This window comes from Mycteria americana, chromosome 14 (assembly GCF_035582795.1).
Source record: "Mycteria americana isolate JAX WOST 10 ecotype Jacksonville Zoo and Gardens chromosome 14, USCA_MyAme_1.0, whole genome shotgun sequence".
Lineage (NCBI taxonomy): Eukaryota > Metazoa > Chordata > Aves > Ciconiiformes > Ciconiidae > Mycteria > Mycteria americana.
Window position 1 is genome coordinate 15,935,415 of NC_134378.1, and position 23,312 is coordinate 15,958,726.

The window sequence follows — 23,312 nt, forward strand, 5'->3', positions numbered from 1 at the left end:
CTTTTCTGAGCAGCAGGGAGAGCCTGGCTCCCAAACAATGCTGTGCTCTCTGCCCAGCTGGCGGGGCTCCAGCCCAGGTGAACACACCTTGCTGGGGACAAGGAGTTACCCCTGGGAAATGGTCTCTGGCAAGAACAGCTCGCCGTCAGCTGGCGTGGGGCGGTCTTTCTCACTCACAGGAAAATCAGGGATTTTATTGTGTTGATGTTGGCTGTTGGAACTTTTTTTTTTTTCCCCCTTCTCCTAAGCTGAATCAAAATCAGTGTGTGGGGTGAGAAGCGATGGCTGATTGCCAGCTGCAGGCTGCTGGCATTGTATGTGCCAGTTTGGAGCAGGAAAAATCTGAATTTCGGTCTGCTGCCAGGCTCTCCTGCCCTGCACGGGAGATTTCTGCAACTCTCTGCTTGCCTGCTTGAAACGCAGAGCATGGGCTGCCATGGGGAGGACAAAATTTAGGCAAAGGACTAAGGCAAACATTGCAGTCGTTGACAAGGATCACTGTGACAGCTCGGGGTGTCCTCTGTGCTCACTTCTGACTCATTGCTGCAGAAAAGGAATGATTTAGAAATAGTTTTTTTGTCTTTCAACAACTTGTGCATTTAGAATTTAAAAAACAAACTCTAATTCCCTCCTGTCTTTTCCTGAGCCCTGCTTGGCAAAAAGAAGAAAAAAAAAAAAATTAAAAAAATAATTGGATGCTAAACCTTCTCCTTGACGTTGTAACAATGTTGGGAGCTGAAAACCAAGAGAACTGGCTGTACCCAGAAGTGCCTCTATCTTTTCTGAATACTTAATGCGTCAAACAACTTGCTAATCTATTGAAATAGAAAAATCCAGACGCTACAGTTCCTCTGGAGAGGAAACCTAGATGAAGTGACTGCAGTGCTGTATGCATATTCATTGTAGCCTTGGACTCCAAAGCCACACTATGAATAGCACCTTTCATCTGTAGATCTAGCTGATAACTAATTAAATCTAATGAATCCCTGCATGTATGGGGAGTGCGGAAGACATATCTAGGGATATGTCAGCCCTGAAATGCTGTCACCTCCAGGATGGACGTAACAGCAGCTTGCTCGGTGTCTATTCCCTTCAGTGATGCAAAATGCTTTGGGGGAAAGGTGTCAAAACTGCAAAGGACACTCCTGAGGTTAAGTAAGAACTGGGTGCTGTGAGCATGGGGCCCGCCTGGTTTTGGTTTAACATCCCTTTTCTCCTGAATTGATGAGATAATTTTCCCCGTAAATGCCAGTGTAAAACCCCAAGGTTGTGACACTGAGAATGCTGGGCTGAGGAGAGCAGAAGTTCCTCCAGGCCTGGATCCTTGCTCTGATGTGGACCAGTAGCAGATGCCAGGGAAGGAGGATAAGAAATGGTGAGTAACCCCTCCACTAACATATTCGTGCAGCTTCCAGCAATGAATACAGAAGTAAGCATCTGGATTACCATCTTCAATACCAAGACCTGGCCTTTATGAATTTACCTAATCTCTTTTTTTAATCCATTTAGATTTTGAGGCTTAATATCCAGTGGTGATAAATTGCACAATTTAATTTTATGCTGGTGAAGGGGAAAAAATCCTATAGTTTGTCTCAAGCCTGCTGACTCATTTTATGAGCTTGGCCCTGGTCCTTGTAGAGACCAACTACTCCATAGTCACCTTCTCTATAACAGGTGTAATTTTACAGTGGCCCTCTGTCCCCTGGTGAGAAGCTTTAGTCCATCTGGCTGCCCATCACCCCCACAGGCAGCTTCCTGAGCATGGCTCCGCCATCCTCAGCAGACCTGGACATCACCGGCTGCCATGCCCTCCCTCTGCTCCCTTGACTGAGTACTCTCAGGGCTTGAAGAGGGAAGATAATATATTTTTAGTAGCTTCTCTTCCTTGTTTTTGTGCCTTAAGTAGAAACATTAATGTCTAATTTAAAGGGTACATTTTACAAGGTTATTTATGGAAGCAATAAGCTTTTTTCCTCCTGTGTTTTTCATGAAAGGAGTGGGCAAGAGCTGAGATCCTTTACCTTGTTACTATAACAGCAAAATATTCACTCTTGGGCTTGGAGCTTCACTTTAAATAGTCTCTCCTTTTTCTTTTTTTTAGGAAGACATTTAATACCCAATGAATAAAACAGCAGCACTTTCTCCCTAGTTGAAGTGAAGAATAGCAGACCCAGAAAGAAAGCAAAGGGGGAACCCCTGGTCTCTTGTGCACCTCCGCAGTGAGAGAACGCGGTCGTGGGACCGGCCAGAACAGCAGGTGAATCCTCTCAACCCATCATGCTGGTAATGAGGTGGCATTAACCTTAAGACCATTCTGCTTCTGGCTCTGTGCTACTGTTTCTACCATGGGAAGCAGCCCTGTGCGCGCAGTGGGTGCAGGAAAGCAGCTGCCTGCAGGTGCTGTTGTTAGGCAAACTCCAAAGTAGCCACGGGCTAGGAGAAAGGACAGGGTCTGTGGTGGCTCTGCAGGTTGGATGGCCTGGGGAGTGGTGGATGAGAGCTGGATTTCAGCTTTGAGGATGAACACAGTGCCCATGTTGTGATGGGGGGAGTGATGGGATGGGCAGGTTTGGGGGAGCTCTTTTGGAATGGCATGCATTCATGTTACCAGTGAAAGATGCTGCAGTGCTGGGCAGGGACAAGCCCTGCCTGCCCTGGGAGCACCTTAAAGGCCCTTTTGCTGGGGCTGGAACAGGCACACCAGCATCAGCGACGTCGGAGCGGACTCCAGGAGACAGCCCGTGAACTGCCGGCTGAGCCTGTGTGCGCACAAGGGGAGCCTGTTTTCCTGCATTCATGGCACGGCGTGATCAGCAGGACACGGGAGAGAGTATGCTCCAGGAGAGCCTGGATAGAAGGATCCTTGTTGGTGCAGCCCATCGCTGTCGCTCTCCACACAGCCGGGCTGCAGCGGCTGTTTCACTTGGACAGGCTCACTGAGACGGAGATTTGTTCAGCCTCACTAGCTACACCTCTGCTGCTGCTTCATCAGCAGAGAGCCAGCGGTGATGCTGGCCAGAGGAAGACCAGTGTATCTCCAGCTACAGGGGTGCCTTCACCCTGTGTCGCCTGTTCCTTCTTGCTCTGCCCCCATCTCTGCATGTGCAGAAACATCTTTTCCCATCTTCTCCCCCTCCGCTCAGACTATGCTTTGTACTTGGCTACCTGGAAATGGGCAATGCAGACCCTGAATGCTTGCACAGCAGTACTGATGTGTCTCATGGTGTCAGGTGCCTGTCCCAGCCAGGTGGGCAATGGTACCCTCTGCGCGAAAGCCTGTGCTTGCATCCTGATCAACAGAAAGGATACAGACGTGGTGGAACAACTCGTGCAAATCAGTGAAAACCTGATGTAGGGCTCTGTTATGGGGCAGAAAACCTAGAGGGTATCAGTTGGCACATTCGCAGCCATCCAAGCAGCGAGAAGGTGGCTGCCAGATGAGAGATCAACAGCACCTATGGCCCTCAGCAAAGTGATTATGCAAACTGCACCCTGAGGAACGAGCTGCACGGCACCTACTCGGCCCTTGTAAAGATGTGCCTTGGCACCTACAGAACAGCAGACACAAGAGCTGGGTCTCTCCTGGGATGGTATGAAAATCCCTTCCTGACTTGGCAATAATTAGCAGTATTTGTCAGGGACCATATCAACAGCTGGGTGTTACTGGGCTCTGCACCCCAGCCTGGGCTCTGAAGAGCTTGCAAGGCATCTGTTTTCCCCTCTGAAATGTTTCAGCATCCACCTCGTAGGAATCCAGGAGCCCAGCTATCACCATCTAAAATCTCACTCCTCACGACTCTGTGACAAAAGGAAGGCGTTTCAACGATTTGCTTTTGGGAGAGAGGTCACAAAAGGTAAGGAAGACACTGGAGGCACAGACAGCCCCGGGCCAGCTTAGCCAGGATGGCAGGCAGTCTGCAAAAGCTGGTCCTCCTCTGTTTGCCTGCTGTCCTACAACCACAGGCAGCGAGCTGTGTTTTAGGACACTGAGCTTGTTTGGGAGTGCCAAGACTGCGTGGTCCCACGTGCCAGCTCGCTGCTCCTCCAGGGCAGGAGGCACACAGGTCTGCCTTTGATTTCGGACCTTGGCCCTGGCCGCTGCGTGCTGCGCTTCTTGAAACGCTAACCTGAGTTTGTTTGATTTAGCGATATTATAGCGTAGGGGGAATGTAAGCCTGGAAGGGTCTGCTTGTGCCGATGAGGATATTGGCTAACTAGCTGCTGGCTGATGAATTCCTGCTAAAGATGATCTAAGTAAAGACAGCATTTAGTTTACTGCAGCTTTATTAGGCTTCGAGTTGAAGCAGAATCTCCCTAGCTGATACAATTTCCTTCCCTTCCCTCGCCCCCATCTTCTCCACGTTCTCTTTTGGTAGGTTTCCTCCCTCTTTGGCGTTTCTGAGGTTTGGTCCTTTATGCCAGCCAGTATTTTTCATTCCTACTTTAACTACTGGAAATATAATTGCACATGCATCTGATGGTAATGATGGATGTAACTAACCATCTCCACATCCCAGTTTCTCTGCCTATTTCTTTGCTGAACACCATCGCTTTCAGGTCAGCTCTGGCTTGCAGAAAATATCTCCAATAATGGAAATGACTGGTATCAGTGAGGTAGGTATCAATGCCTGGTGATGGATTTTAAAGGCTGTAGCTAGTAGCACCATACAGGCAAACAGCTTGGCACTGGCGGAGTCCCAGGCTCATCAGTGCCAGCTCTTGCTAATTACAGCCTGTGCTGCTCCATCCGACCAACCTGCGATGGCTGCTACAATGAGGAAGGGCTCAAGCTGCTCTGAGCCCACTTTTTAGCAAGTGTTGGCCACGGTGTTGGATGCAGCCCGCTCTGGGGAGAGGTGGAGAGCCGCTGGGGAAGAGGTTGGGAGCAAGCCAGAGGGCTCGCATCGGGGAACGGCACATCTCGAACCCTTCATAGGAAAGCTACAGCATAAGGAAGGAAGTGCCTTGTCCGTCTTATTGCTACTCAAAGCGCTCATCCTACAGCCCGCGTGTGCCCGGAGCCCGCTGGAGTCATCCGCACAGAACAAGCGGAAAGGTCGCCGTCCCCAGCCTGCGCCTTCCCGGCCCTCAGCCGGAGCCTGGCTGCAGACGAGCGGGTGAGGAACCAGCGAAGCCCGGATCAGATTGCAGCAGGCTCCTCCTCCGGAGACTCCAGAGAGGGAAGGAGAGGCGGGGAGCTGGAGCCGGCAACTTCAGGCTGCCTACCTGCACCTTGCCAGCCGGGCTGGAGACCGCGCTGGGCCGAGCATCTTGGCCGCCCGCCTCCCGTGGGGTGTGCGGGGCCCCCCGGCGCTCCCTGCCAGCCCGGGCCCATCGCCCCACCGCCGCCCGCCTCCAGCCCGGCATGGAGAGCCTGAGCAACAGCCTGAAGAAGAAAGCCACAGAGCAGCACTACAGGGCAGAGGTGATGATTGCTGGAGAGCAACTGAGGTAGGAGGTGATGGGGACCTCCTCCAGGCTGGGGCAGGGCTGTGCCTGGGTAGCTCCTGGGGCTCTGGGCTGCACGCCGCTAGCAGGAGGCTCGGAGGTTTGTCCTTGAGCAAGCGCTTTCCCCCCCAGGTGCTAGTGTCTCCCCTTCCCCAGTATCTGCTGATGCTTCCCTCACCCACCACACCAGCAGTGAACCAGGTCTTTTCCCATGCTACCTTGTCCTGCTGCTCCTCTCTGGGCATCTCCTGCCCTCCACCTCCAGGTGCCAGGGGACCGGCGGGTGGTTTTAGATGGCAACAGGTTTCTTTAATCCCTTTGCATCCTCCCCTAAACCCAGAGCCTGATGTGGTGACACTGAGCAGCCTCCCCAAGGTCCCTGGTCCCTGGCTGGATGGGGACATCCATCCAGCCCCTCCGGGGGCGTTCGGACTTTTGGGGGTGATTTGGGAGGTCGTCCCATGGGTGCCATGCACCTGAATTGTTTTGCACAGCAACATGTAGGGTCTCCCCTCTCTTGAAAGTCACTTTTGGGAACTTCTGCTGGTTTGTAGTCCTGGTTCTTGAGCAACTTCTGAGGTTTTTTTCTTACGAAGACAGAAATATATTTTCCTATGAAAAAGAATAAAAATGAATCCTATGAAAAAGAACAAAAATGAATCCTATGAAAAAGAAAACCTGTGTGGCTGAGAAAACCTGTTCCTTGTGTATCTGGGGTCAGAATCCTCCCCCCCCTTTCTTCTAAGCATGCGACTGTAGGCTTTTCTAGCCCTTGAGCAGAGTTTGCTTGTTTGTATCTGGAGCCATTCTGTTTTGTTTTGAAATGTGGGTGGAAAATAGGAAAAATATCCTTGAATAATGTAAAGAGCCCAGAGCCCAAGTTTGCTACCATCCTAAAATTAGCTCTGTGTTGCTATGTTGTCCATTCTCAGTGAGTCATGTTAGCCTTAGCTTTATTGTTTGTACTGTATCAAGGATTGATAATTTCCAGCTGAGGATTAGGGCCCTATCTTGAAAACACAGCCAAAGTGGCTGGATTTTAAATATGTAGTGATGGTTAGCCACATTTCCAGTCCATTGTCTTTCAGAAATATTACTGTCCTAGCTCCAGAAATTAAATCTTTTCCTTAGGTAGTGACTGCGAGAGCTGCTGTTGGGGGCGGAGGCTGCATCAACCTTTCTGCCTTTGCAATGTTGGCAGTCCATGGTGCAAGCAGGGCTTTGAAAACGAGCTTAACTTTCTCATAGGGAAAAGCAGCAGCTGATCTAAGAGTGACTTGCCTCATTTCAATAACTCAGTGCAAGAGACATAAAGTTATGACTTCTTCCATCTTGCGGGCAGGGCAGGCTTATTCATATTTATACTTCCAGTATTTTACTCCTCTGGAGTGACTGAGGTTTAAAATGGGTCCTATAGCCTGGGCCAAAGGAGGAGGTCAAGTATTCAGAGAGAAAATGTTAAAATTGTCTTAAAACTCATCAGTGCACACGCAAGGGGCACAATGTGGCTTCCTCACGCCTTTTGCAGGACAGGAGCATGTCAGATCCTGGACCAGCTGGTGATTGTGGCTGAAAGGAGGAGAGGGGGGTACAATAAAGCTGTTTGTGAACAGAGCTCTTCTAGTGTACTGCACACTATGCTAGTTCTTATAAGCAAGGTAAAGGCATAGTACAAATGTTACACTCTTCTGAAAACCAATAATACCAACTCATTTTTTTCTCTCAACATTTGTCCGGAAACTTCACTCCTTGTTGTCAGTGTGAATGTACCCTGAGCCTTTCAAAAGGATGCTAAAAGCCTGAAGGGAGGCCAAGTTTGTGCAGGGAGGGAATATCTTTCCATTAGTGTGACTGGGATAAAGTTGAATAGAAAATCCCAAATATATGTACTTTCTGGGGCACCCATCTTCCCCCACCCCGCCCCCACAGCTGGAATGCCTTGGAGTTTCCTGGTTAGGGAGCTCCCAAAAGCTGGGAGGTTTCAGACCAAGCCCGTCGCAGCAGGTTGCACTCTTGAACTGCTTGCTCCTGTTCAGTTTGCTACCCCAGGGTGAACCTGATGCAGGTTATCTCTGCTGGAAGGGGTGATAGGAGGGGTAGGAAGCGCGTACGAGTGGAGAGAAGAGGTGAGAGCTCTCACCTCGGAGGCTGGCGTTCGCTAAAACCGCGATGCTGGGAGACACGTGCTGTTTTGCAAACACTGCAGCGCAGGGAGCAGACCCGATCTGCCTTTGGGCGGCCTTGACTGCTTCACGCCCCTGACCTGCTCTTGAAAGGCTCAAGCTCTTTGTTGCGTGGAGAAGAGCAGGCGGCTTTCATCCAGCAGGACTGCTCTCTTCTGCAGCTGTGTCTGTGAGTAACAGGTCTAAATGCCAAGGAAGGACCCCAGAGTACCCAGCGCTCGCAGTGACGGAGAGGTGGGTCCTTTTGCTGGTGGCTTGGCGCACAGCAGTCGCATCCTTCTGGTTCGGTCTGGGCAGGAGCCTGGCCCCAGTGCAGAAAGACTGGAAGGAGCTGCTGGGCAGCACGGGGTGTAAAACCTGGGGAGGAGGGTGAGGAGATGGACACCAGCCTGCAGCTGGGCTCCTCCTTCCCTGCCAGCTCGTCTGGCTGAAAGGAGAATTGAGTGGTGCAGAGCAGAGCACGCCGAGTGCTCGAGTCTCTTCTGTATTTTGGGAATCTTACAGCCTGGCAGGTAAGGAGTTAGTGCTATGAATCCTCCTGGGGCCTGGATGTCCAATAGGTAGCAATGGGGAAACTGAGGCAGGGAGGCTGGTTGATATCTCAGGCAACAGCAGATGGGGCAGGGCTCAATGTCCACGTTGTGCTCCCCTGCTTTTCCCCAGGTAAGGAATAAAGAAGCATATAAAGGAGCCTTCCGGTCTGCCCTGACTTTGTAAACCTCAATCAGCAAATAACACTGTTGTATCTACATAAAATCTCAAACATTTGTTTTTCCCTGTTCTCCGCTTCCTGCCCTGCCTCCCTGCTATTGTATTTAACCAAACAAACCTTTGCTTCATCTTTACAGTTCTTTGGCTTCCCAGCAAGTTTGCAAATCCCTCTGAGTTTGGTTTGGCCGGGGGGATGAATCTGTTCAGTGTCAGGATGCGTTTCCCAGCCAGAAATAGCTGCACAAGTGAGGGGTGAGGGAATGCTTCGTGGGGACGGCCAGGAACAAAACAGATCCTAAAGGAATCGAGGGGAGAGTGGATGCTGTGCTTCGGGCTGTCTGTCTGTCTGCCAGGGTCCCTTCGCTTCCGCAGGGATGGTGCTTTCTAGTCCATGGAGGAGGAAGAGGAGTTCTGAGTCTTGACTCTCTCCCCATCAAAAAGACAAAGATAATAATTTCCACTGATATTTTCATCTTGGGTTTGAGAGGGCTGCTGTCTCAGGCTCGTTCCTCACATCTCCTGCTGTCGGTCTTTTTGTTTCAGACATATAAACTTGCATGAAAATCACACTAGTTTTACTGGGTGTTGTGTGTTCCAATGTGTGGCATTCTGTAAAAGAGGCCCAATTAGTCATTTCTAATTGCAACAAATGGCTTATCCGCACAGAGGTATTCTGGAACAGCTACCGCGCTTTGAATTCACACCCTACTGTAATCTGAGTTTCTCAAGTATAGACAAGTCCTTGGGCACTCTCTTCTGGGTATTCCTCATGGTCAAGTGAACCAGCTGTTCATTAATAACTCTGTTAAGCTGCATTAATCACTCTTAAATGTAAAATGTACTTGGCAAATTTCTGTCTTGGGTAGAAACAGGGAGAGGAAAAGGAAGGTTTTCTCCGATGAAGAATAAAATTGTGATTTCAGCTACTGTCCAAAATTTGCAAAGGTGCTGAGTGTTCTGTTTGGATACTCAAATTGAGATGCTCTTAAATAAAGTGCTCATATTTTGATGCTCTGGAAATTGGGCTCACTTCAAGGTGTGTAGCTGAAAATGCCAAAATTTGTATTCCTGGCCAAAAATCTTGGGTCCACAGGAGGTTTGGTGGTTCTCTGCTGAACTTGGATCTCTTGAAGTGGGGATGTCTTCCTGGAGGAATCGTGGGACACTGCTTGACGTGGCAGTCACCAGGTGAACGTTATTCAGAAGATGAGACTACATGATCAGAATGACCTTAAAAAGCCTGTTATTAAATTTTCAGCACTGGTGAAAGCGAGGACTGGGAAGTAGACTTGTGCTTGCCAGGATTTCTTTTTGAGATTTAAGTCCTGTTTTCCTATACACACATTTAAATACAAGTAGGAAAATTAAAAAAATCTCTGTGCTGCTTTGGGCTGCCACAGGCGTGCAAAGCTCTCCCCGCTCCCCCGGAATGTACTGGTGCTTTTGCAGACTGGGAGTGCAGCAAACTGGGTTTTGTTGAGCCTGTTTGCGGTGGTTGTTTTGCCTGAATGTGCCTCTCCAGCAGCTGTTTTGCAGATATGCTGTTGTGGCTGTTGCTGCCTTTTACTGAGCACTTAGTTGTTTGGTTTTTTTGTGGTGGTTTTGGTTTTTTTTTTTTTTTTTTTTTTTTTTTTTTTTCCTGTAAAGACAGGACTAGAAAAGATCCTTTGGGTGACGCAGGGCCATTCGTTTGTACTTAACTGCTGTGGGAATGCGAACTGGAGTTAATATCCTTGAAAGATCCACCTTGGCATTTGAGATGCTCAAGGTCTGTTTACGTGGGTAGGAGGTGATGGAGAGCACCCCCGGGAGACGGTCCCACTCCGTGCAGGCATTTGCCAGTTCTGGGTGCAGAACAGCTATCGCGTTGGGGATTGCTCTGGCTGGGCAACTACGATACAGTAAAAGTAGCAACTTTTCCAATACAAGAAAGCCCTTTGCTTCAGCAAACGCCCCCGATTCAGACTCTCTTCTGAAATTGCGTGAAATGTGAACACGCAGCAGTAATAAGAGAGGAGCTCCTTGGGTTGCTCTCCAGCAGTGGACGTCCATAACGCTGCTGGGAAAACGCTGGCCTGCCAGAGGAGCAGGGAAGTTGTGTTTGTAACAGCTGAAGTGACTTAAACTCTTGATTCCCTAGAGGTTTGTGGTTTGCTTTTTTTTCTCTCTTCTATTTACACTGCTGCAGATCTCCCTTTCAACAAGGTTACAGAGGATGAATAATGATGTCTTTGTAGTGACCTTGACAAAGAAACAATTTGGTTACCCAACGCAGCCCACCCAAAGCAAATGCATGTGAAAGCAGCGCACCGACTGCCAAACGAGGAGTGTTTCATAAGAGTCGATTCTCATGTTCTAGCAAGCATTTTATCCTTGCGTTATTCTGCCTTTTTTTTTTTTCTCCTTTTGAAGAAGTAATATGTACATGGCATAGGTTTTGGCATCTAGAAAACTCATAGTATTGCATTATACATCCTTCCTTAAAATGTTTTTATCTGGAAGCATGATTACAGACCACTCATAGTTTTACTCGCTTTGTTTTTGCACCATCGTACGTGGACTGGTTTATAGAGGGAGTCAGCCGAGCTGTTCGAAGGCGCAGTTGGTGTTACGTCCTTCTGCGTCTGAAGGACAGAATTTGTCTCCTCGTAGTTGATGGGAAACAGTAAACAAGAGGAAAGTGAAAAGACCACAAGGACACTCGAGCTGTGCATCTTCCACTGCCCTGGCTCTGTGGGCAAGAGGGCAAACTCTTCACAAACTTAAAAAAAAAAAAAGAAGGTCCAAGACACTGCTGCTCCAGAGGCGCTTAAATACCACTTAATACCTATCCTGGCAATTGTTCCCAGTAGAATAGTTTCAGAATAAGTGTATTTTTAATTTTTTTTTTTTTTTAAATCCTAGGTTTTAGTAGTATTGTTTGCTGAAAATCTTTTTTCTTTTCTTCCCCTCCCCCCCCAAGGTCTGTGCATTTTCTGAAGTATTCTGAAATGTGATAAAAAAAGACCTATAGGGGAAATAGTATTCTCCCAACCAGCTTCTATTCAGGCCTTGTGTGATTATGGTCTATGTATTACTGTGGGTGAAGGGGGGGGGGTCTGTGTGTGTGTATATATATAGTTTTCATAGACTCCTGCAGACTCTTGATAGCAATAGAGTACTCTTGGTTAAACGTTTCTTATCTCTACCAAACATGCCTCTAAAGTGGCATCCCACTTGCTGATTACTAAGGAAAGAAAGCATATAAGAAATGACTGCTTGTCCTCTCCCATAGCAGAGGGATGTCGGGGTGGGGAGCCTCTCTGTTTGCAGTTGCTGCTGCCTGGGTCTGATTGCGTGTTGACAGCGGACCGTGAAATAAAGGAAAAAGCTTAAAAACTCTAAAAATAGCAGGCAGCTGTCTGTTGTAGGGTGGACTGTTCTGTTCAGGTAAAATCCATATGCGGAATGACTGCTGGCCACTTGTAGGAATGAATCTTCCAGGTAGAGAGAGTAAAATGCTGAATATAGGCGTCAGTATTTGAGGGAGGCCAGTCGAAGGCAAGACCAGGGGCTGGTTCTGCATGGATCTTTGGTTTAGGTTTTGGTTTTTATATTTTCAGATCTAGAAGGTCTGAAAATATAGAGTTATTTTGACTCATAGTAGCCCGAGCATTAATTACATCAATTAATTACTAAATCTTCATTCAACAAAAGTTTTTTATCTTAAGACTTTTGAGACCCCGGTATTTATAAATCCTACAATATAGGTTCATCCATTATTATCTGATAGATTTTTAGGATATTTAAAACTTCTCATATGGTGCCTGAAACTGTTGTCCAACATGATGTGGTGTGCGCATAACTCCTTCAAAAAGAACAAAAGAACGTGAGGCATTAAATAAAGAAGGGCTGCAGTGATTAATACCTTTGTAAAATATACCGGCCTGGGGCAAAACTGTGAATGGAAATGAATAATTTGAAACCAGCAGCATCCTGGATTTACAGGAGAGATACTAATTAAACATCTCCCCTCTGAGTCTGCTGCACGCACTGGGCATTTTCCAGGATTAGTATTTTGGGAACAGTCATGACTACAGGGCAAAAGTTTGGCTCCTGGACAGATCTCCTGCCAGGCTGGGTTGGCTTTGGCTTGAACACATAAGATCTCTGTGCCTTGTGGCTTGCTCGGTTGTTAAGGTCCTTTTAAAAGTCTAAGCCATACTCACCTGAGTAACCTTCACTCGTATATATCTTTCCATTGAAGTCACAGACTAGCCATAACGTCAGGGTTTTCAGGATAGGATGCTTGTTGTTCTGGTAAACTCTGTCCCAGTCTATCCCAGTTTGAACCAGAAAACGTCAAGACTGTTGTCCGCTGTTGCTGTGGATTAGCGGGTACATGGCAGTGCGTGGGATCCACCTGGCATTCATCTCTTAGACACAGGCAGAAGCAAGAGTGCTGCCATTACTGCTCCCACCCTGAGCTATGGCTAAGACTTTGTCCTGGGGCAGCTACGTTCCTGCTTTCATGGTTATGGGGAAGGAGAACTAGACACAGAATCGCGCCAAGATGACAAATACGTGTACTATTATTTTTTGTGTGTGTTTTGGCCCTTCTTCACAAGCTTCAGGTAGCTGCTGTCTGTTTTCTAGAGGCTTGTTTAGAACAAAAGACATGTATGGTTCAGACTAAGTCCAGTGCAGGCAGCTATATAACCTGTGTAGCGATAGTAGGAGAGAGGGGGATGATGAAGGGAGGCTCCTTAGGGTTGACTGGTGCAGCCTTGCAAAGGTTGGCTGAATTTGTAAGTCGCTGGGTGCTTGCCAGAAGTCCCAAATCATCAGTGGTTTCTCCAGGCTGGGCAGAGGACCCAAATTAGACCCAAATTCCCCTGTAACACCAGCTATGCTCAATGGCTGTCCTTCTCTCTAGGCTTCGCCTCCACGATGGGAAGCTCATTAAGGACAGACGTTACCACCTCCGAACATACCCGAACTGCTTTGTGGCGAAGGAGCTCACAGACTGGTTGATCGACCACAAAGAAGCACCGGACCGAGAGACGGGCATCCGCCTGATGCAGAAGCTAATGGACCATTACATCATCCATCACGGTGCGTGGGTCTCTGCTACCTGCTGAGCCTCCCCAGGGAGGTGGCTGTGTATCTGGTCACCACATGTGCCCATCAGCCCAGGATATGGAAGCATGGTCAGGTCCCTGTTCACAACCCTCCGATGGATGAGGGCTCCTGGAGAAGCTGGGAGATGATGGGCAGGCATGAGGCTGTATGAGGCTGGATCTGTGTGAAGCTGCATTGCTTTGGGGGATGTGCCGGTTCCCTGCCCCGCAGAAAAGGGACTTGGGCTGTGCACTGGTAAAACAGCACCTGAAGTGGCTCTTATTTGAAAGCAAGTTCAGTAAGGCCTGACCTATATTGCCCTACAGCACTTGCATCGGCAGCCGGTGGTGGATATTTTTACAGAAGCTGCTCTAGCTCGTGTTTGTGTCACGCAGAAGTGGAAGCTGAATGATAACACATGCTCCACATCTGCAGGAACGTTCATTTTTTACCATAAGAGCTCAGCGTTCCTCAGTTTCCCCATCCATGCTGGGGCAGGACAAGTAGGGGTGTGGAGTCAGCACCACTCAAAGCAAAAAGTCATCTGGTACCTGTAAACCTGGGCCTGAAGCAATCCTGTAGGAATGCCTCCCCTGGGAATTAAGTGTGGATGCCATTTCAAAGGCTTGTCTGTGGAACCTGTTAAAGAGGTTAAAGAACCTGTTAAAGAGGGAGAGGGGGAAAAGAAAAGGGGGGGGGGGGCAGCTTGGTGCTCAAGTCCAGTTCTTAGTATTCAGGATTTGTTCTTTTTAAAAATTATTTGGAACTTTGAGCAGTTTTGGATTAACTCGGGTCATGTACTGCGGTCTGTGCCTGTCCCTGAGCTGCAGAGCAATCCCCAAGGTCCAGCCCTTGGTCCCGATACAACAACGGGAAACAAGCGCTTCACGTGAGCGAAGAGCTGTTTCTCTCCTTGTGATTTTCAGGCCCAGTCAGGAACAAAAGTCCTGGATTTTCAAACAGGCCTGGGAGACCACTGCCCTCGGTGGGAAGGGTTGCGGCTGAGCTGCTGGCTCTTGGCCGAGCTCTCTTGCTTCCAAGTCCTCGGGACAGGAGCTCTGGTAACCCAGAGCTGGGCGGTAGTTTGTCACGAGAGGGTGAAGCTGAGGAGGCAGAAGCAGATGACAACCGTACCAAATTCAGCCCTCTCTTCCCCCCTCTTCTCTAGGGTCTGGAAATAGCTGCCTTGGACCACTGCAATGCAAACGCTCTCTGTTGCCATCTGCTACTTGCTGAGGTTAATGCCCTTTACATTAAGCTGCCTTGAATAAAAATAAACTGCTGCTGTGCTTTATCACAAAAGCGTAAAGCTGAAGCAGTGAGTTCTCAGTAACCATTAACACTTAAAACTGATTATTTTTCCATCTCTCCAGCCCACAGTTTCAAATAAATGCATTAGTTAATTAAACCTGTGCAGCACTGGGTACCAGCGCTGTTTTGATTGCTTATCGCGGACGTGCCCCTCCTGCTTCTGTGATAATTCCTGGCAGGACACAAAGTTGACTTTCCAACTTGCCTCGTGACCATTAATTTTCGTTAGTCCTATGGAAACGGGGCTGCCTGCTAACCGCAGCGCTGTGCGAAGTGCTTTGCAGTTGGCTGTCTAAACTGTTTGCCCTCTTCTCCGCTGGGATCCAGAAGACGATAATTATCTCATGAAGATCGTTGTCTGTGCTGCCTCTTAACGGTCTGATGTGGTTTGAGCTGTTGTTCTATTACATGCTGGAAACACGTTGAAATTGGTCTTCAAATAGCAAAAATGCTTTGGTTTTCTACGGGCGCAGTCCTGTAAGGTTTTATGTTCGATTCCCGATTGCAATGACATCTGAACTGTTGCTCCTTGGAGTTGTTAAGAACCTTTTAAAACAACCTTCGTGACCTGCCTGCTTGCTTGATGAGTCATGGGCTGTAGTGTCCTGATTTCACACCAAGGCAACTGCGCAGGAGGAATGAAGAACTCCAGATAATCTGACAGATTTTAGTATCGAGCTGCTCACAAGAAGGGGAATGAAATTTTGCCAGTCTGCTCAGAAGAATGAACAAGTGTTAAAATTTTCACAAGAAATACCTTACATCTTTTGAATTTCACTGTAGCGGATTATGTTACTTTAGCAAGGAAGTCTGTGGGGTTTTTTCCCCTTTGACTAATTTGCTTTGTTTTCCAGGCATATTCTTTACTCTGTGTTTTTTTTTTACCGCTGAAGTTTCTTCTTCTTGCTTCAGATGGGTGGACCTGAAGAAAGGCAGGCCAACTGATTTAAGAGCTGGACTGTGATTTTTGGGCTCTTTTTTTTTTTTGGTCGTTGGGTTTGTTTGTTTGCTTGTTTGTTCTGACTTGTAGTCTAGGAATGTGTTGCAGGCAAGTTTATCTCAAAGCTGTATCCCAAATATTGACCTGCTAAATGTTGCATGCACTTAACAGCCATGCATTTACAGATCGTGCGCTCATCCCCAAGATGAAACTGAGGCTTTTCCTATAGATTTGATTTATTCCAGCTGTATGCACCTAGCTTTGAAGAAAAACTTCTCTCCTGAGATCAGTTTGCCATGCAAATGAATTGGGCAGGGTTGGCACAAAATGGTGTGGAAAGGTTGGTGTCATTATACATTTTAGCTTACAAGTATTTTCGACAGGGGGAGAGGTGATTTTATGGGGTTTTGGATGCAGTATGGGGTTTTTTTCCTCCTGTCCTCCAAGTCTACTTACATATGGCAGTAGCATTCTAAAAAAAGCCGATTGAGACCATTCTGTTTGTTTTCTTTTAGCTTAACCCAAAACATCGACATTTAAATTTAAAAAGAAAAAACCAAAACAACAAAAACCTCCCAAACTAAAAAAACTTCCCAGTTTGTTCTAATGAACATTTTAGTGTCTGGATCAAAATGTAGACTCAAACTCAAGCTTTCCCAGGGTGTGTTCAGTGGGACTGACCTCTCCCACCAGCACGGGCTGCAGGCATTCGTAAGCACCTAATTTAGGGACTGAAGGCTCAGGTGCTGGCTGCCACGTGGTATGAGGGGCATAGCGAAGGACATTGCACGCAGCCCCTATAGCTTTTACCCTGGAGGTAACACCCTGCTGAGTCTGTGCTCTGCGCAGCTCTGTCTGTCCCTTACGGACTGACAGACGCCTGCAGCACTGACGTCCCTGCTCTGAACTCCTTTCAGTCTGCGACGAGCACTCGGACTACAAGGATGCCAAGCTGCTGTACCGCTTCCGCAAGGATGACGGGACCTTCCCTCTCAGTAAGGACGTGAAGGTGTTCATGAGAGGGCAGAGTCTCTATGAGAAGTACGTGAGTCCTTCCTTCCCCTGCGAAATAACTCTCAGCAAAGGGGCGTTGGGAGCGCGGTCTGCTGGCTGCGCTTGCTGGTGATGCTCTGCAGCTGGGAGCCGCAGCTACAGATGGCTTTTCTCTTCCTTCTCTCTACCCTGTGCATTGGGAAATGCTTGGGAAATGCTTTTTCCAATGCTTGGAATTGGGAAATGCTTTTTCCCCGAGCCCTGTCGCAGCCGCAGGACAACCGGCCTCTTTGGGGCTGGGACAGGAGCTGTACTCTGAACTCATGGATGCTTTCAAGGGCTCCAACCCAAGTGCAGGTTCTGGGATCTGGTACAGGGAAGCGCTAGGGTCCAGTCTGCGGTTTGAGTGCTCCCGGGATGGGCACGTCCAGTGGCCGTTCCCAGCACTCCCCAGCCTCCCTGGGTGAGCTGCTTCCACCAGCACTGGTAGGACTCGGGTCCCACCAGAATCAGCAGGTTATAGGATCTTCAGGGCCCTCATGGGCCTGGACCCCTGCACCTCGCTTAGCCTATTTGAAAAATTTATAACGGAAAAACTAATTCTCAGACAGTAAAGAAAACTCCCTCCATCTCCAAGCGTTTAGCTTGCTTTGTGTTGATTGTTTCTGATTCTAAATCCAAGCCACCTTCCCAGGCACCTCACGAGTCATTTTGTTAGATTGGGTTCAACCACAGACCACCCTCTGGACCCGTTTCCTTTAGCAGCCTCTTCACATCTTCTCCATCCTCAAACCCTGGCAATCAGATTCACAAACTGGCACGGAGGGAGAAGTCCTTCAGGCAGGGGGGCGGTGATTTCGGCTGTCTCCGTGACCCTCTGGCAGACGTGCATCCCTTGTACTTCGCTTTTGCTCGGCAGTGGTGGCCGTGGGACCGGCGAGAGCACCCAGCACATCTCATGGCTGAGCCCGCTGCACCCTCTCGTGGAGGCACTGGATTTAGCTCTCATATATGCTGCAAACTGAATATATGTTTACTGAAACGCACCTTCTCCATCAATTCGGCCTATCTGCCATTTGTTGCGTGCGTTCGGTTGCTTGCTTAGCTTTCCCCTGCGGTCTTTAGGTTGCAGCTGAACTGATTCCACTGAAGCTGCTTCCTCTGCTTGAGGACGGTTTACAGAGGTGCCTGACTGCAGCTCTGCGTTTCTTTCTCCCTCCCTTCCCGCTGCTCCCAGGCAGCAATGTTTTGGCTGTATAACGCTTTGCCCGCTTCTCTTGGCCTTGCTTTGGCTGGCTGCGGCTCCCACGCGGGACGGCAGGGCTGTACAGCGTCACGGGAACGTTGTCCCACCTCTGCGCCAGGCTGGTGAGCGTGGAAGAGTCAATTCTGAAGGTGAGAGAGGAGAACTCGGTGAAGTACCAGAGGACTTTCCTGGGCTGTGAGATGATCGACTGGCTTGTTCAGGAGGGAGAGGCGGAGAACCGAAAGGAAGCGGTGGAGCTGGGACGGGCGCTGCTGGAGCATGGGATCATTCAGCATGGTGAGTGAGGGTCCGGCTGGAGCCGGGATGGAAAGCAAGAGATGAGTGCAGTTGTCAAGGCTGTGCTAGGAACAAGTCCCCATTCATGTCACGCAACAAGTGCTGGTCAAGTGCCCGCTTGGAGATGGCAATGGGGCCTTTTTAGTTCTATGTTTGGAGCTGGTGACCTTTGAAACCGGAGCGATCTTCCACCACCCACAAAGGCTTTGAGTTGAAATCTGAGCTATTGCTCTTCAGTTCTTCAAAGCCTCTGGCCGCAGGGACTGGGATCCACGCCTGGGTTTGGAGGGCTGGGTTGTGAGGATGCGATGTTCAGCTCCGCTTGGCTGGAGATCATAACCATCTGCAGGAATGAAACTTTCAATTCAGAAGGCAGGGAGTCCTCTGAGTGTCTCGGGACAGGGGCAGGTGGAGGGCTGTGACTCGGTGGTGCACCCCTGGGAGATGGCACCTCTTGGGCAGGCGGCCCTGCTGTTCCTCCTTCCCTGCAGGCAGTGTTCTCAAACAGTCAGAAAAACTGCAGTAGAACACAGAGGCATTAAAAGCAATTCATCTGGGCCCTTCAGTATATTTGCTATATATTTTTCTCACCCCCTCAGCTTCTTCTTCCTCCCCTGTTCTCTCCCAGTCTCCAATAGGCATCACTTCTTTGACAGCGACATGCTCTACCAATTCTGGCTCAACTTTCGACGGAGGCGTCGTCTCACAGAGTTACTCAACGAGAATTCTTCTCGCGCCCTCTCCGAGAGCCCGGACAGCCCCTTCTGTCTTCGCAAGCTCAACCCAGACCCAGGCAACACCAGCTTTCTTTCTGGTAACTGTGGATGTGTTTATGGAGGGGTGTGAAAGCAAGGATTACGTTACCAGAGTATCCCAGAGCTGAGGGTGTTGCTCCAGGCATCCCATGAAGTGACCACTCATCCCACTGGTTTGTGGTGGATGTCATGATGCAGTGGCAGTCTCTATCACAGCTCCTCATCCCAGGAAAATAACTCAACTTACCATCAGCTCAGCTCTTGAGTTTTCTTTGAGACTAGTTTTATTCCTTCTAAGCTCAAATGCCATCTTCAGTGCACGCTTACCTTTCAGATGTGGGTCAGGCTGGTGGGGGAAGTTTGTTATTTTATACTAGTCTGTTCCTTCCTTGGGTAATTGTTATTTCTGCCTCTTTCAGTCCAGACCAACAAGGAGATCAAAATTGTCTCAGCGGTTCGAAGGAGCAGCATCACTTCCCTCGCTGGAAACTCCAACCCCTACTTCAGCACTACTCCTACGTTGGTGTTCCCTCCCGTGGCTGAGTGCAACCCCAAATCAGGTCTGGGCTTCCGCGTTGCCCTGTGGTTGCACAGGATACATCTATTCCTTCAGGGCATGGGCTAGCTCAAGCCTCAGGTCCAAACCCATCCCCTGTCACCGTGGTGACTTGCAAGAGGAGAGGGTCAGCCTCACCTCTGAGTCTTGGTTTGAAAAGTTGTGCAAATGTTTTGAAAAACATCGAGATGGATGCAAAGATTTCTGTGTGCAGTAACTGTGGCTGGCTCTAACATCTATTCTCCAGCCCATGGTAATTCCCAGGCCGCCTTGTTATGCACGTTACTGTATGAAACCCTTGATTCTGATGGGATCTGTCACCTTCTGCTCTAGTGTTAAAGAGACCCGTCACCAATGAAGAGCTCCTGTCCCCTGGGGCCCCCTACATCAAGAAAACGCTAACTGTGAGTGACCATAGCGAATGGTATTGCTAACCCAACAGTATTGAGCTCTCTGACTGCTCTTTGATAGCTTTCTGTCTGCTGCTCTGACCTCTGTATATTGAAACTTTGATTGCATGTCACATCATCGTGGCTCTTTCTTGGTGAGTCTCAGCGGATCAATGTCTGCAGATATTCTTGTGGGTGAAAATGTGCGCAGCCTCTGCTTTAGTTTAATGTATATTAAAGGGTAGATCAGGAAAGAGAATGTTTCCTGGACAGAAAAACTCCCATTTATGTTTCATCCAACTCCATACATACAAACCCCAAGACAAACTGAATCAGTCAAGTCTTGGGATAGTTGGGACTTTGACATTCATCCTCTGTCACACAGATATCATCACCTTTATGCGTGGCTTTATGCATCTTTCAGGTTCCTGCTGCAGATCAGGTATGTTGATGTGATCCATCAGCATCTGATGGAGCAGCACTGAACGGGGAGCATCCGAGGGCTACTCTTGCCTTTCTTATGATGGGCTTTTTTCACGGACAAAATAAACACACTGCAAAATCTCCAGGGTGCTGCAGACAACCTGAGTATTGGGCTTTTGCTTTTCTAATTCTTTCTAAAGCTGTAGGACCGGTCAAGGCAGGGCTGGTGGGTGCTGGGTGTGAATGTTGCAAGACAGTTCCTGCCCTGCGGATCCCATCGTGCTTGTTTTATTTTTGTGTAAAACTCCTCAGCCCTTTCCTGCCTGCCTCTGAAAGGGGGAAGCTCACAGTGGCCAGTTTAGGAAGCGTCAGGGCTGTCTTGCCATACTGGTTTGACACAAGTGGGGTTACAGAGAAGCTGTGGATCAGGTTCCCAAATTAACTGTGCTGTAGAAATTGGTGGGAAGGAACAAGAAAAATAAAGCTGGTGCGTAGTGTGGCATGTATGAGGACGTGCTGTTCGTTCTCCTCCTGAATGCTCTTGCCCTGCCCTTCAACTCTGCCAGCCTGGGCCTTTCATGGCTCATTTCCTTCTGCTTAGCTGTGCAGTTGCTGTTATTTATTTATATGGATAATGTGCAAAGTCTTTTGGGAATTCCTTTTCTCTTTTAGTCACATCAGATGGCCGCAGTAATACAGCAAACTGCTCTGACAGACTGAGATCAGAGTGGGAAAAATTAAGTGTGGCTACTTCCACCCTGGAAACACTCTCCTGTGCCAAGGAAAAGGCACTGCGTGCGTGCTCTGGAAATGTTCTCAACACGCTCTTGGTGCATGCCTTGCACTTCAACTTCATGCTGCCTGTGCTTCACTCTTCTGCACTTGCTGGCAGGGAATATTAATCAGAAAGCAGCTTTGCAGAGCGCCATTAATCTGTGGTTCTGCATCTCACTTGGTGCACAGCCCCTTCTCTCCCACCCATGAGAGATTAGGATCATGAGCAGAGCTCTCCATCTCACTAGGAACTGTTGCGTCTCCTCTATCCAGCCCATTCCTTGGTTTTTAAAACCCTTTTGTTCTGCTTGTAGATTGTGGGGGATGCGGTGGGCTGGGGGTTTGTGGTTCGAGGAGGAAGACCTTGCCACATCCAGGCAGTGGACCCAGGAGGACCCGCTGCTGCTGCAGGGATGAAGGTACTGCTTACTCATGGTGACTCAATAGGAGGCAGGAGTTATGTCCTATTTGAGCTTTTCGGGCTGAACACATCCTCCGTGAGAATCCCACCTCCTGCAGTGGAGATCAGTCCAATGGAGTTGGCACGGGGAGCTGTGGCAGCGCTGTGAGAGGCGGAGGGAAGGATGCTCTCTGCAGGCAAAGCGCACTGCCTGTGGCTGCACGGCAGCGGATTTGCCTTTTGCCAGGGCAGCACAGGGGCTGTGGGCAGCTAAAACTGAAAAAACTCCTTCAAAACTAAGCTGTCCCTGTGGGAGCCTTTGGAGCTGTCGAAACTGTTGGAGCTGCTAAAAACAAAGCAGAGAATTCCCAGTTCAGTAAGTGTATATAACCCCAGTGAAGCAGGGACGGAGCAGAGCTTTATCCTGAATCACCTGCTCTCACAGCTCCGGAGCTGTCACGCATTTTGTGTTTCTCTGCTATTAACAATGTGGTTCTGTGTGGACCTATTTTCCATGTGCATGAAAGCTTAATAACCTTAGACTGATGCCTTGCTTTGATTCATCAAGTAACTTCCAGTATTTCCAGCTCAGGTGAAATGAACTGAGGTCTTGAAACTCATTCTAGACCCAGGCATGTATGGGTTTTGTGTGTAGAGTTTTAGGCGTGAATGAAAGAAATGTTGAGTTTCACAGTTCCCTATAAAACCCCCAGCAGCGAGGGAGTAATTTCTACAAGCTGATATAAGTCTAAAGTCACATGGATATTTGAAATAATGGGATTCTTCAGAGGCAGAGTGTGACTCCTTGTTTGCTTCAGGCAGGATTGGAAGGGGATGGATGAATTTGTTTCATTTACTCAAGAGCCCAGTTAATTTCTCCTTACCTAATATCATTTGCTACCAAATTGCTAGATGTTAATATTGTGCCTCATTTCCATCTGTGAAATGAACCACTGCTCATAAATGAGCCTTTTTTTTCTTTGTTAGCTCACAGTCTAAATCCCTTTGGTCCCTTTTTTATGATATAGTGATCGTAGCACAGTGATTATTAGTGCAGCTTATGGAGTGGTAATGCTTTAGGGTTTGCAGGATTTTGTAGCGAGTTATTTGCATTGCAGCCTCTGGCTCTGATCAGTCTTGGGCAGAAGTTGCCATGAAGACATCGGCTGAAGGTAACCTGCCCTTCCTCTCCTTGCAGGTGTGCCAGTTTGTTTTCTCAGTGAATGGTATGTATGTTTTGCACCTGGACTATCAGACCATCAGCAGCCTCATCATGACAGGACCACGAACTCTCGTGATGGAAGTCATGGAAGCCATTGAATGAGCGAAGGAGTCTCATCCCGCTGCTGTTTGGAAAGGCAGGACGCTCCACTAAGCAAGGATGGACTGTGGGGAGGGACCAAGCTTGACCATTCACTGTGAAATGTTAGCCAGGCATTTAAATATATTTTCAAATAAATACATTCTAATGGACAAGTCTCGGATTTTGATGTTGTTGAAATATGTGGCTCTACCTGATCTTGAGAGGGTCTAAGCTCTTGCAGCTCCTTTTTAATGCCAGTGGAAGAGTTTATCACATTATGAAGCCAAGCCTTAGAACAAGGCAGTCACCCAGCCAAGCTGCAAGGCAGGTGGTACAAGCTGGTAAGCAGCAAGAAGTTTGATACCAAGCAAGTGAGTACGTCTGAGCTCCCCTGAGTTGTCTGTGCAGTCTACCGAGAACACAATGTGCTTTCCAGATGGCCCGATAAGCTGTGCCATCGACTCTGTCAAGAAAATAAGGAAA

At 48.5% G+C, this 23,312-nt stretch overlaps 1 protein-coding gene across 3 annotated transcripts; it reads left to right on the forward strand.

Moving 5' to 3' along the window:
• Positions 1-1,907: 1,907 nt before the first annotated feature.
• On the forward strand, positions 1,908-22,986 carry LOC142417040 (DEP domain-containing mTOR-interacting protein-like). 3 transcript variants are annotated; one of them, XM_075517328.1, is made up of 9 exons: positions 1,908-2,283; positions 13,258-13,436; positions 16,611-16,734; positions 18,051-18,229; positions 18,858-19,043; positions 19,404-19,544; positions 19,874-19,944; positions 21,441-21,545; positions 22,725-22,986. In XM_075517328.1, the coding sequence occupies exons 2-9, from the start codon at positions 13,400-13,402 to the stop codon at positions 22,848-22,850; spliced, it is 969 nt and encodes a 322-aa protein (XP_075373443.1). In that variant the 5' UTR covers positions 1,908-2,283; positions 13,258-13,399; the 3' UTR covers positions 22,851-22,986. The 3 variants fall into 3 exon arrangements, 2 of the variants coding, with proteins under 2 accessions (XP_075373443.1, XP_075373441.1); XM_075517326.1 differs by lacking the exon at positions 1,908-2,283 and adding an exon at positions 5,218-5,451; XR_012777872.1 differs by lacking the exons at positions 1,908-2,283; positions 22,725-22,986 and adding an exon at positions 5,218-5,451 and having other exon boundaries at positions 18,886-19,043; positions 19,404-19,944; positions 21,441-21,512.
• The last annotated feature ends 326 nt before the right edge of the window (positions 22,987-23,312 follow it).